This window comes from Coenobita brevimanus, chromosome 72, assembly GCF_032717465.1.
Source record: "Coenobita brevimanus isolate Jiangsu-jjx chromosome 72, ASM3271746v2, whole genome shotgun sequence".
Lineage (NCBI taxonomy): Eukaryota > Metazoa > Arthropoda > Malacostraca > Decapoda > Coenobitidae > Coenobita > Coenobita brevimanus.
In genome coordinates this window covers 227005-241065 of record NC_137025.1, presented here as the reverse complement: position 1 = coordinate 241065, position 14061 = coordinate 227005, and the positions used below count along the sequence as shown (strand labels likewise).

The window sequence follows — 14061 nt, the reverse complement described above, 5'->3', positions numbered from 1 at the left end:
AAAAAGACACGATAATTGGATTGAAGGGGTTAACCTATCTATTGCCAGACGCCTCAATCCCGTTTGGGGTGGCCACAAACAAATCGCCTCCAAGTCGCCCTGTCCCCCGCCATTTCACTGCCCTGCTCCCAACTCACACCCCCCTCTCTCATATACCTTGTTATACTGATAATATTTTTCTTACTCTGTTCTTGCTATTTTTTTTAGTTTCATGTACCATATGCTAGACTTTGAACTGTAAGGATTATATTATATCTCGCACTAACTTCTTATCCACTAGGGGTCTCTTGCAAGCTGAAGAAAATGACCTGGAAGTAGCAAGAGTAAAACAGTCATCGTAATGAAGGAATCAAGTCCACAATTAGCCTAATTGCATATAAAACCACCATTAAAGCTCCATTGCTTTTTATCAATAAAGCTGTTTTACCAGTTTTCCCCAGTGTACAATACCAGTTGTATGGAAAAAAGTTATGAGATTTTTTGAATGCATCACTGATTAGCCTAATAGTGACACCTTTGTGTAGGTAAACTATCTTCAGAGTGCCTAAAAAAAAAAAAAAAAAAATCAATCATCCTTCCGGCCTGCATATTGTTCAGGCATTCATCATTATAGATCAGGGATGTTTTAACCCCTTGAATTTGTTGATGTACTTTTCATTTTACTTAAGCCACCACAGGACAATTATATTCAACTTAAGAAGAAACTGTAGCCATCAAGGAGTTAATGAAAGTTCTGTCTGACACATCCAGTACAAAATGTCTGTCCTAAGCTGACTAAAATAATCTGAATGTACATTGGAGTGAAATGATAACGATATTTTATAAGTTTTTCCGTTATAACTTCTGCTTTTTGTTGAGGAAACTGGCAGATAGTCGTGAAAGTCATGTTTTTTTTTTTGGTAGGGGAGACACTCACTGTTCACAGATTTGATGTACTTTAAGGTGACTCTACACTGAGTGACAAACCAAATGATTTCTTGTTATCCCAGAAACCATACAGTATGTTTCTGTTGGGTGGTTAACAGTACCGGTATACCCAAACGATGCTTGGTGGTTTGTGGCTTATGACACTGTAACTGAATATGGCTCATAAAGGCTTATATCCAAAGGATAGTTGGGGCTTATTGCTCACATAATGCCACTCAGGGGAAGGTGCAGCTTTTACTGTAAATGTTTGGACCGGGCCCTAGGTCCATATGGCTGTGATGGAACCCTGACAGCAAAAAGAATGGAATGTAAAAAAAAGCCAACTGTTATTACTTAGTGTATAGCAGGTGTATATTGAATGAGTAAGATCTAGAAATAAACAGTGTAAAAGGAGAACTGCCATTAATACCTAGCAGAATGAACCCCGCCACCACAGATAATGCAGGCTTGCTTTATCATTATATCTATTATTTCCTATCTCTTGTTCCCTCATTTTTAGTGTACAGTTGACTTTCCAAGACAGGGTGTTAAAACTGGACAGTCAGTAAAACAGGATATTGCAAACTGGGACATACCAAGTCCTGCCAGTGACATTACATTTAACTTTTTTAATGTGATGACTGATATTTTTCTCTCATATTCTTCCTTTTTTGCAAATTATTCAGTTTAACTTAGAAGAATGCCCCGGTACTGAAGGAGTTAGTGAAGGCTGTATCCAACCCTTTCAGTTCAGAAGTCTCTAAGGGGCTGAGTAAACTTTCCAGGAGATACTAAGAATAAAATTATGATTTATGTCAGCGAATATAAAGGTTTAATGACCATGGATCGCTATAGCTTGTGTTGGTCTGTAAGAAAAAATATTAATCTTGGTTTATAAAGTAATAAAGTATTAATCTTACTCAAAAGGTCAACTTCTTCAGTTCAAGAAAAAAAAAAAAAAAAAAAATCTATTCTTGCTGTCTTCATATTATTATTACTGACACTGTATATATTTCTTTAAAATCAGGATAGGCTTTTGAAACTCGAGGAGTGAGACCTGCTGTAACTGTAATTAATTTTAACTCCTTTCACAACCAGAAATCCTTCCTAACTTCCTAAGTTGAATAAGAATTTTAGATTTGGTCAGTTACCAGATTCTCTGACGTAGGGTATCTGTAGATACTGCAGTTGCTGTTACTGTGGAGTTGAGTGATGCTGATAGTTCTTTTGTCAGTTGATTTATCTCAATGTGGTAGGTAAGTATGAGAAGTCAGATGCACTTTTTTCTGTCTTTATTGAGGGGAATATTATGCAGTACAATTCAGGAGTTGGGAACCACAAGAAGCATTTGTTGGATGCAAGGATAAATTAGAATGGTATAGTTGGCCACAGAGAAACCTGGTACAGCTTAAGTGTGTTGCAGAGGTCTGAAATTTGGTTGCTACATTTGACTACCTGATGTATTCATGTGTTTGTTGGTGATGTCAGTCCTTTGAATCTGGTGACACCTTTTTGTATTTTATTCTTCCTACTTCCAGAAGATTTAATAAGGGAGTCGATATTAATAAGCTTAGAAGAGAACCACAGTAGGAAAAGAGTTAATGAAGGCTATACATAACCCCACCAGTTTTAAAAAGCTTCCTGGTCTGACTGAAATAATCTGAATTGAAGGGGTGAAAGTGAAGGAATAGATTTGTCAGATATTAAATTGAAGTGACAGTTGTGGTAACTGTGATGTGTGGCCACTGGAAATTGTTGCAGGACCTCTGCCTCACACAGGCTCTGTCCCAGGTTTGTATGCAGCCAACTGTACAATACCGAACTGAAGAGGTTGACTTTTGTTAGTTGGGTGATGCTACTTTTTTATTCTTGTTATTACTTGAGAAGTTGTGGTTATTGTAGCCCCAGCCTCATTTGAACATGAAAATGGTGGACTGCAGCACTCAGCTACCCTTTGATTACAGTCCACCTTCCCCCTTTCATGGCATAGAGAGGGAGTAGCAACATTTGTATCAGGCACCATGTGAAGGCATCCCTAAAGAAGTTAATGGAATCTGTAAAGTAACATCCCCAGTTCCAAAAGTTTCCTATAAGCTAACTTAGATCACCACAAGATAGTAACAGTAACATACCTGCCACTGTACTCAAAGGTTCAGATATTGTTGCAGTGTTACTCTCAGATCTCTGTGGGCTGCCTGTCCCACTGTGAGTGCATTGCAGTTTTAAATATGATTTACATTCTTTAGGAAGTAAAGGAGCATTGTGGTGTTGATATGGATGTGATCGAAAGTGTTGAGAGAATATGTAATTTGAGATGGTTTGGCCATGTGGAGAGGATGGAGGATGAGAGACTAACTAGAAGAGTGTATGTGAGTGAGATGGAAGTGAGAACTAAGATGAGATGGGGGATATATGAGAGAAAGGTGTGTGAGCTGGAGGGGGAGCAGCCAAATGGCGGAGGACAGGATGATGCGAAGGTGATATGTTTGTGGCTGCCTTTTTATGGGATTAAAGTGTTTGACAATAGATAGATAGGCAATCACTTTCCCTTTTGTGGATAATGAGAATAATCAAGATATCAGGATGGATACCAAGTCTCAGAGCTTTTTCCATTCACTTTGTACCCTAGTAGTGCACCATTCTTGGCTAATGGGTATCTGTTTTATGCATTCCTGCAGTGCTGGAGAGGGGTGCCTTCATGTGGTGACACTCGTATGAGAAGTTGAGGAACTGCTCAGTTATACAGATATCCCCCTTTCCTCCCAGTTCTTTTTCTATCCCCTGAAAGGAGGGTGGTGGATTGCGGAAGAGCAATTTTAGCCTGCAGTCCACTGGGTTCATGGTCATATGGGCCATGGGTTGCAACTACCACCACCACCACCACCACTGTATTCATGCCAATGCCCAGTGGTTTTATTTAGCTTTATTTGTCACACTGTCTCTGTGCCACTTCACTCTGATGTAGTTCATATTTGATTCCTGCTTCTTTGGAGGCTTTTAATCAGTTTAATACAGTAAATAACTTTGCAAGTCCTATGGGAAAACATAACCATCATTAATCTCATCATTATGTACCAGTATTAATGATCATTCCTAAGTTAAATCAGTTTGAGATGATGAGAGTAAATACTGTATTTAAAAGATGTGTTGCCTTAACTCAAGTATTTCTCATTGCCCATGCATTAGTGCTATAGTGTACTCATACATTATCTCTCTCTCTCTCTCTCTCTCCACACACACACACACACAGTTAATAATTGACCACCATAGGTAAATCAATAAACCTAATAACCATTCCACATGCAAGCCTGTGTTTGTGTGTGTGTGTGTGGATGGGTGGGTGGGTGAGTGTTTGTACAAATTTGTGTGTGTGTGTGTGTGTGTGTGTGTGTGTGTGTGTGTGTGTGACATCAGCAATGAGTAAGCCAGACAGTAAAAGTTCAGTAACCTCTCTCTCTCTCTCTCTCTCTTTCTCTTTCTCTCTCTCTCTCTGTCTCTTTCTCTCTCTCTCTCTCTCTCTCTCTCTCTCTCTCTCTCTCGTGCATGTTGTAAGACTCTTTGGCTGCACATTGATTTTTTTTTTTCCCTATTCCCATCACCCAGATTTCGTACCTTGTTCATTGTTGTATGGTTGTGGTGGTAGTGGATGTAGTTGTGGAGGAAGTAGTGCTGGTGCGGTAGTTGTGATGGTGTTGTGATAGTGGTTGTGGTGGTGGTGTATGGTTGTGGTAGTCTTGGTGGAAGTTGTGGTAGTGTTGCGATATTAGGCGTGTTGTGGTGCTTGTGTAGGTGGTGAATGGTTGTGGTAGTTGTGGAGGTGGTGTGTGGATGTGGTAGGTATGGTTCAGGTGTTGTGACTGGTTGTGGTGATCTGGTAGTTGTGATGGTGTGGTGACTGGTTGTGGTGATGTGGTAGCTGTGGTGGTGTTGTGATAGTGGTTGTAGTCTGGTAATTGTGGTTCCTGGTATAATGTTGATTGTAGTTGTAGTAGCTGTAGTAATAGTTTTGGTTATTATGGTGTGTTGTACTGTGGATAGCATTAATAATAGAGAAACAGGAGTGTCTTTGAGAGTGTGATTGAGGGAAGTGTTGGAAGAGGAAGGCCATTTGACATGGAAAATGGGGTAGAAATGTACTGTATACAGTATTGGCGAGATAGAAGGAAGAGGAAGGGAAGTGACAAAGAGAGCGAGTCAGGCAGGCATTGGTTGTGATAGTGAATACTTTGCTTCTCATTATAAGTTACTGATGTGTGTTTAACAAATTATCATTAGTTTTTCACATTTTGTCCGTGAAGCAGAGGAATGTGTGTTACTTCTGGTAGGGACTTGAACAGTTCTTACTTTTTAACAACCCTTACTTTACTGAATTTCATGCTATAAAAAGTTGGTATTCAGTTAGTGTGAGTGGCCCAATAATGTGAGGTAAAAGCATTGTGACTGCAGTTGTCCTTCGTTTTGTTTCAGGTGGTATAATGGCTGGTAAAGACATAGAAGCTTTGTACTGCTGTGAGGTGTGTGGTGTTGAGAGCCTTGATGATGCTGGGCTGAGGGACCACGTGTTGCAGAGTCACCTTGAGTCGGCCACCACGTGCCCATTCTGTGACCTGCCGGCTGCCACGTCACCTGCCTTGGCCGCCCATGTTGATGCAGCCCACCTGGACTATCTCAGCCCTCGGGATCCCAGCCCACCAGACCCATTTTTCCTGGTCACCAATGGATACCCTGAGCACGTGGCCCCACCCCGCAGCGGGGCACGGGGTGGAGACCGTGGGGGGGACCTGGGGCGGGGCAGGGATCGTGTGGGAGACTTAAAAAGGGGCATGGACTTTCAGGGGGACCTGGGGCTGGACAATCGCCGTTTGCCGGTCATCACTGTGGATGATGGTTACAATGCCAACCTGGGGCCTGGGCAGGGCGGGGCCGGTCAAGGTTCCCCAAACCGGGCACAGCTGTCCCTCAACCTGAACCAGGTGGCGGCGGGCCATGGAGGCCACAGCCCCCAGGGGGATGCCTTGGACTGGGCCGGGGCATGTCCCATCTGCGGCCTAAAGGAGGCGTCACCTGGTCGACTCGAGGAACACGTTAACAGGGCGCACTTTGACCTCACATCCCCATCCTTCCCTGCCCTCACCCCATCACAGGACCCACTCACTTGCCCGCTGTGTGCACGCCAGTTTGACGCCAGCCCGGATATACAGCTGCACGTCAACATTGACCACCGTGACATTCTTAGCCCTGCAAAGGTATTGTTCTACACTACAAACACCATATACTGATACTGTACACCACCACACACACCACCATCCATACACACCATTTTCTGTATTGTTTTTTATCTAATGCCAGAAAAAAAGGTGTAAGGAAATACTGAGTAGTGTTAGATGTTATAGCTGATCATCTGCTCCTTTAGATCATGTGTTGGAGTTATATAAATAATTATCCAACAACCATTCATAGTAGATTTTTTAAAGAAATCACAGTTTTTCTCATTATAAGCATGAGGGATAGCTAAAAAAAAAAAATATTATCATAAGCCCAAGTAAAGTGCAAAGTGGGTAATATGCATCCAGGAGGTTACGTGTAGACCACCTCACTGGGGACTTGCCAGTCTGGTTTTGTATTTCTTATTTTATTCCTGCTGTTTATTCTGTGACTTTAATTGATGTTTAGCATGGAGGGAGTTAATTAAAGTTATATCTAATTCATCTAGTATGAAATTTTTCCATTGAACTCAAGAAAATTATGAAAATGTAAGAAGGATATACTGAAGAAAATATGTCACTGCATGCAAGAGACTAAGATCTGTGTATGGTAGTCTGTGTAATCCGTGTAACCATATCCCTATGTCTTGCAGTGTGAGATATTGATGCTGGGAAAGAGTGAGCACAGTGATGTCAACAGCTGTCTCTCAGGCATAGGCTGTTAATAAAAGGTAGCAGTAGAAGGGAAGAACAACACATTAGCCCTTATATTTTGCGGTCTGATGTTTCGACACTGACAGATAATGAAGACATCGCTTGCTATCTCTCAAGCATAGGATATTAATAAGAAGGAAGGATGGAAGGAAAGAGCAACATTTTGGCCTGTAAGATATATACTGTATATGTAGTCAGAGTAACACTGTCCTTATAATTTGCAGTCTGAGGTGGTTACACCAGCAGAGAGTGAGGGCAGTGATGTCAGCAGCTGCCCAGTGTGTAGCAGGACTGGCTTCACCACACACACTGACTTGGCAGACCACATAGACTCACACTTCACACGCAAACCTTCCATTGGTACGTAGACTCACACATCACACTCAAACCTTTCACTGGTATGTGATCGTCTGTAAGAGTTTTTGGTCAGTTAGGCACAAAGAAGTTTTTACCTGGGCTCACGAGGCCACCTTGCATGTCTCCGATATCTATTTTCATTGTATAGTACAGTACATGTTGGTATTGCCTTGTATGTTATTTACATCTTTTACTAAATTACTTGCTGTAAGCCTCCTTGGTAAGCCATGTTTTTGGCATTCATTGACCCTTCTTCACCATCAACTGAACTGGAAGTATTTAGGATCTTTGCTGGGTTAGAAAAATCACACTGTAGTATCCATCATATATCTTTACTGCAATAAACTGGGGTATCCAGCACCACACCCTCACATTCAACTACTTAAGCACTAATACTAAAGATCCTTATTATGTTTACAGTTACGCCTGAGGAAGGGGGATGGGAGCGACGACTTGTGACAGACTTGGAGAAGCAAGAAAAAGAAGTACAGCGCATGAGAGAGCAGCAGGAGTTTTCTCTGTTAAGGGTGAGGATATTTATCTTAGAAAAGAAGAGACAGATAGATAGAGAATATAATACAGTAATAATGGTTGACCTATTGTTTTATAAAGCCCTGTTCTTTTAAAAATTATCTGGTGCTTAAACCTTCAAATAACAACATAACAGTTAGTTCATGAAGTAGTAGTGCATCAGAACAGTTGTACCCACTAAACTCCGTAATCCTCCATCACAGTACAGTTAAGAAGATCATAAGTTTTCAGGAAAAGAAAAAGCCATAATACTGTACAGCACTAATACAGTAGACCCTCATTTTGCATGGGTTCCTTTTGCACGAATCACATTTTCCGTGAGACTATCGGCCTCTACTCTAACCCATTTTTCATGGTAGCTAACATGTTTTCCACGGCAAAATAACTGACCAACATTCAATTCTTCCTTACCAACATTCAAATTACCCGTTTCTGATGATTCCGGGGAGTGACTTTTTGGTCTTTGAGGCCCAGCATCAACCTGTAGGGGGTTAGAAACGAGTTGAAATTCCACCAGTTGGGGAGCTAAGATTCCATGTATTGGCCACTTATTACTATTATATTATTATTCATTCATTATTTCCTATACCTTAGGATGATTGGTGTTTTTATGCATGTGTCTGTTGGGAGTAACGATACAATTTCCAAGAGGACCAAAATAGGAGCTTTGGGAAAATTTGGGGATTCCTTCATCCACATTAGCCAAATGACAGTGGTTCTCAGTAATCTGTGCGACAATTTATACGAATACATTAGCCATGCAAAATGAGGATCTGTGTACGTGGTTACCTGTACTTGTCGATAGGTGGGAGAGTGAGAGAGGTGACGGATATTTACATAGATACCTTAGTAGGTATCTCACTGGCATTTTTGAAGCACAAAGGCAATCTTTCTGGTATTTACTGTGGAATAAATGGCTAGAAAGAAAGTAAAAACTATATTGGTGTTTATTGGAAGAATAATAAACTGATGATGGTAGATAGATAGATATGCAGACTGATGAAGAAAATTAAAGTAATGGTGGTGGTGGTGTTGGTGGTGATGATGATGATGAATGTAACACCTGCTAATAATGCTAAGAAATATGGTGCTGCTGTTGCTGATAATGATGGTGATGCTGATAATATACTGTTTTCTCTCTGCAGGCCCAATATGGGATGGACAATGAGGGTAACTTCTCGCAGCAGTCGTTAAGCAACATGCAACGTGCTGTGTATGCTGGTGAAATGACTGTTGCAGACTATTATGAACGGCAGATTGAGCTGAAGATTGCCGAGAAGAACGGGGTTGATGATGGCTACTCCTGTACTAAGGGTTAGTTAACATATTCAGTATGATGATTTTAGTCTTACTGTATCTTATAATTTCTTCAATTGCCAGATTATTTTATTCAGCCAAGGAGAGACCTCGGAGTCACATAGAGGTAGAAAAATGTCTGTTAACATACTGGTGGTTGTGGGGTTCTGGCTATAACATAAATAAAATACATAAGTACATATGTCCATCCCTCAATCCTGTCAACCTGAGAGTGTTTTTCTTATTTTATTATAGTTACTGCCACATGATTTAAGCTTTGGATGTATTTTTAAGGAGGGAAATACCCCCAGAGTCCCATAAAGAGTTCTTGTGTCACTCATAATTAGACTTGGCTATCCCATTCCTACTCCATTTATTAAATCTTAGCTACTGGTATGCTCCTTAGTAGACCTTAACAGTCCACACAACAGTAACTCAGAAGGAGGAAACTCGGTAAGTTTTCCACTACCCCAGTTTTATACAGGTATTTGTATCAGTAGTAGTGACAAGAATGATGATGCTGTGTATTTATGTATATCATTGTGTTAACTTACAGGTCTGGTGAGTGCCATCCGTGCAGTGAGCAGCAACAGCAGCAGCGTTGCCGCCACACACACGTGCACCACTGTTGACCACTATGCATCAACATACGGTGACAGGGGATGGGGATGTGGATACAGGTATTACACTCATACCTCACCCCTACTGCACTCTCATGCCGCGCTGGTGCACTGTCTCACCTCACTTACTGCTGCACTGTCTCACCTCAGTCACTGCCGCACTGTCATACCTCACTGCTGTAGTGTCCTAATTCCTTACTTAACTAATTTGTCTTACTGGCTGTAGTTTGTTCCAGTAAGAAATTACAGTAGGCCATGCTCCCTTCTTTGCAGGTGGAACTTGTTGGTTAAGACAGCTGCAATTCAACAGCCAATAGGAAGACAAGAGATAATCTTTCATAATTCATCCTTCATCCATCAACATCTGTCTTTTTGCATGAGTCAGGACAAACAACTTTAGTTCGTAGTGATTTGATAATTTTTTGTAATTTCTTCTTAACACTAAATATTTAGCTGAGGGTTTCAGGCTTATAATGAAACAATTCTAAATATATGTAACTTATTTGGAATCTTTTAAATAAGGGAAAAAATTACGATCAGTCTTAAAGAAAATTTTCATAAAAAGTTGTAGTACCAGTACATGGTTTTATAAAAAATTATTTCATTACTGTATTGTATTTTTGTCTGTGAGCACAGTAGGGGAGAGGTGGATCATCTAAAATCTAGGTAACCCATTGTAAATGAAAGGATAAGTAGCATATCCCTGTGTCCCTGGGCCGCTGGACTCCTGTGCTCCTTATTGAACAATAAAGACAAAATGATCAATAAATTCAGCGTTTAGTACACCGCTTCCCGTCCGATCAGCGAAGTTAAGCAACGTTGGGTCTGGTTAGTACTTGGATGGGTGACCGCCTGGGAACACCAGATGCTGTTGGCATCCCTACGTGTCAAGTGGGATTGGTGGAGGATTAGTGCCCCTCCCTGTAAAACAGTTAACTCTAAGCCCTTGGCCACCCTGTTTGGGATACATGGTGTCTGGCAATGAATGAAAAAAATGATCAATAAATTCAGCTATTCTCACCACTCTTTCCTTAGTACTTGCCTTTTTCAGGAACATCCAGATGCTGCTGAGTTCACTGCGTCACCACACAGGTTACTACCAACGCCTTTTCTCTGAGCCCAACACCTCCATGCCATCCATATCACAGATACAAAAACTCATTGAACAGGCATGGAGGAGCGGATTTGACCTGCAGGTAGGCTGGGGGGGGAGGGAGGCTGTTTTTAGCTTAACTTCTGCATCCATCACTGGTGGTGCCCAAAACATCATCATGATCATCATTGTCATCCTAATCATAATCATCATGATCATCATTGTCATCATTGTTCCCTAAAACACCCCCACAGGAAACATCAGTCCATACGAAACTCAGAATTCACCTGTTGGACCCTATGGCTATGTTTGAAAACTTGAATTGAAACTGATCATCAGAATTTTGATTTTTGATATATATATATAGGCAAACATGACATCAGGTATTTTTCTCATTTCTTGCTTTCTGGACACTATCTCACCCCATCCATAGGTGGGGAAGGTGGTCAGGATGATGATAATGATAATAGTAGTAGTAGCAATAGTTGTAGTGGTAGTAGTACAGTAGTAGTAAAAACAACAATAATAAATGATAATACACAACAGGGATGTGAGCAGCTGGGTGGGAAACTGACCAACACTCGGAAATGGATTGGCGCCACTGAAGTTGTCACTCTTTTGTCATCTTTCAGAATCAAGTAAGTGTGGCTATGTTTTGTTGTTTATATTTACGAACATGAAGGAGAGAAAGATAGGATACTACCATACCATCTCACAAACCCACAGATGCCAGCTCATTGACTGCCACCGCCCCACTGGCAGTGATGGCACCCATCCTGAGCTGTTCCGATGGTGCCTGGACTATTTCTCACAGACGGCAAACTTCAAGCCTCCCATATATCTGCAACACCAAGGTATGTATTATATTGTGTTCACTTTAAATTGACTTAAAATTGCCATTTCTCCATCTTGAATGCTGACCTGTAACTAGAAATGAATTCAAGAATATGATGCTGATCTTGAAGACTTGGTGTGGAATGGCTATAGAGCTGTAGCATTGGCTTTTTCTGTCACTGAACTTCAGCACCAGGGTTTGTACTACTCCTCCCACTGTTCAAGCTTAACTAATTCTCACAGCCAGCAGACTTCAACCCTGCCATATACTTGGAGCATCACAATATGTACTATTCCAGTAGCTTTCATTCCACAAGATTTTTGCTGCAGTTCCATCCATCTTATTTGCCTCTCATGCCCCTCCCATCCTCAGATGTGGTTCTAGAGAGAGGCACCTTTATATGTGGCATCATTATAACTGGGGAACTCTGCTGCTGTGTCACAAACATCCCTCAGCTCCCTCTTTATTCATAAAGAGGAGGATTGTGGATTGCAGGAGAAGGGCAGCTTCACTCATTGGTCCCTTGGCGTGACCAGATGAGCCTGGGGCTATATTAACAACAACAATAATATGATTTTCATTATCACTTCTGGTCTTCAGCTTGATGTTCAGTTTATGCATCATAAATTAATACATTCATGGTCTGTCTGTGTCCATAACTATTCATAATTCATGAACAACACAACTCCCACATCTCGGTACATGAGTGCTTGTACTTGAAGTTAAATATGTCAGGCCTTTCCCATCTTTCACTTCACTTTCTGTCACAGGAATACCTTCATATAATGGCATTGATGTAAGTGGGGGAGGGGGAAGGGAAGAGCTGCCCAATTATAAAAACATCTCTCAGTTCCCCTCCAGTTCCCCGGAAGGAGGATGGTAGGCTGCAGGAGCTGGGCAGCTTCAACCTGCAGCCCCCTGGGTTCATATCTGGATGAAACTGGGGCCACCATAAAACAACAGGGATGAGAGAATGTTGCTAGAGCGTCACAACACTTCTGTAATTGAGGAGGGATGCAGTCAGACACATTAGAACTACAGTGATCATTTAAATAGTAATAGTGAATGGAAAGAGATGCAACACTGGTGAATATGAGAGAGGTTGAAGGGAATCAGTAACAGAAGGGGAGCTGAGGTATCCAACTTTTACAGGTCACAGTCGAACCATCATTGGAGTAGAACAGCTGAGTGAAGGAGGTGGTATTGCCAGTGCTGGTGGTGTTAGGCTGCTGGTGCTGGACCCTTCCCACTCCCCCAACCAGGTGACGCCACTGCTTAACACTCACACAGCGCCGTCCGCCATCAGACTACTGCGCAAGCCTCTGTCCAGCATGAAGGCACGACAATATCAGATGGTGGTGGTGGTAGGCCTTATAGAATCAGATATTGAATATAAGGTAAGCAAACAGTTAAGGTGTCTGGCTGTAGATAGATTCACAAATGGTTTTTTCATCCCCCTTTGCCCATCTTTCCCCCATTCCTTTCTCCACTTCCTTTCTTTTCCTTTGTAATCTCCCTTCTTCTCTTTTCTTCTCTTCGACACAAATCATTGTCCAGCATGAAGACACAACAATGTCAGCTGTTGGTGGTGGTAGGCCTTATAATATGAGATGTTGAATGTAAGGTAATATGGTTCTCTCTCCATTTTGAGTGTAAAGTAAATTGGGTTACTCTCACTATATGTCAAGAATGTATTTCAAGTCATCTTCATTCCTGGTGATGCAGTTGATACAGCAGTCAGGAGATCTGAGTTTGAGCACACAGTGAGCCATGTACTGGTATTGGAAAGGCGTGCTCTTCCCTGTCAAGTGAAGCTTAAGGTACACTGTAGTGGGAGACCTTTAAGGATGTGAGTCTCTGCAGGGTAAGGGTCAAGTGATAAGTCCCCTCGTGCCTACAGAAATACTGAAAATTAGCAATAAATATTCAAATAAAAAGATCATCATCATCATCATCATCATCCAATCCAACGTTGCCCCATAAGAAGTGTAGAATGTATACTGGTAAGGAAGAGTTGTGAGGGAGCCTTCTTAATCACTGAGAATATGGGCCATGGTCAGCCCATTGACTCCCTCAGGTTAGGGCACCATACTAATTTAAGGTCCTATTCCTTTTTTGCCATTGGCTGCTGTGAATAAGTCAAAAATTACTACAAATTATTACAATTGCTACTGTGAATTGGGAGCAAATGGCAGATCAGCAATATAGGTACCAATGGAACTCTTTTAGGAAATTTTTCATTGGTTTACAGTAGACTTAAAAAAAAAAAAAAAAGAAGAAGAAGAAGAATAGAAAAAAGCTGATTTATGAGGAGGTCATGTAATAATAATAATAATAATAACAATAATAATAATAATAATAGTAATTACAATAATAATAATAATAATAATAATAATTGTAACAGATATGATGATGATGATGATGATGCATCTCTTGTCCACAGCAAAGCAAGATCCTGCAGGCTTCAGTAAGGATACCGAAGGATTGAAGTCACGCTGAGCCTAG

The 14061-nt window shown here is 41.3% G+C and overlaps 1 protein-coding gene and 1 pseudogene across 1 annotated transcript; both read left to right on the top strand.

Moving 5' to 3' along the window:
• Positions 1–5381: 5381 nt before the first annotated feature.
• On the top strand, positions 5382–14044 carry LOC145407162 (zinc finger-containing ubiquitin peptidase 1-like). The gene is made up of 11 exons (XM_080278186.1): positions 5382–5660; positions 5742–6152; positions 7049–7184; positions 7602–7708; positions 8858–9026; positions 9565–9688; positions 10680–10824; positions 11268–11359; positions 11448–11575; positions 12709–12953; positions 14000–14044. Exons 1-11 carry the CDS (start codon positions 5382–5384, stop codon positions 14042–14044), a joined length of 1881 nt encoding a protein of 626 aa, XP_080134312.1.
• Positions 10389–10505, top strand: LOC145407304 (5S ribosomal RNA; annotated as a pseudogene).
• Positions 14045–14061: the final 17 nt, after the last annotated feature.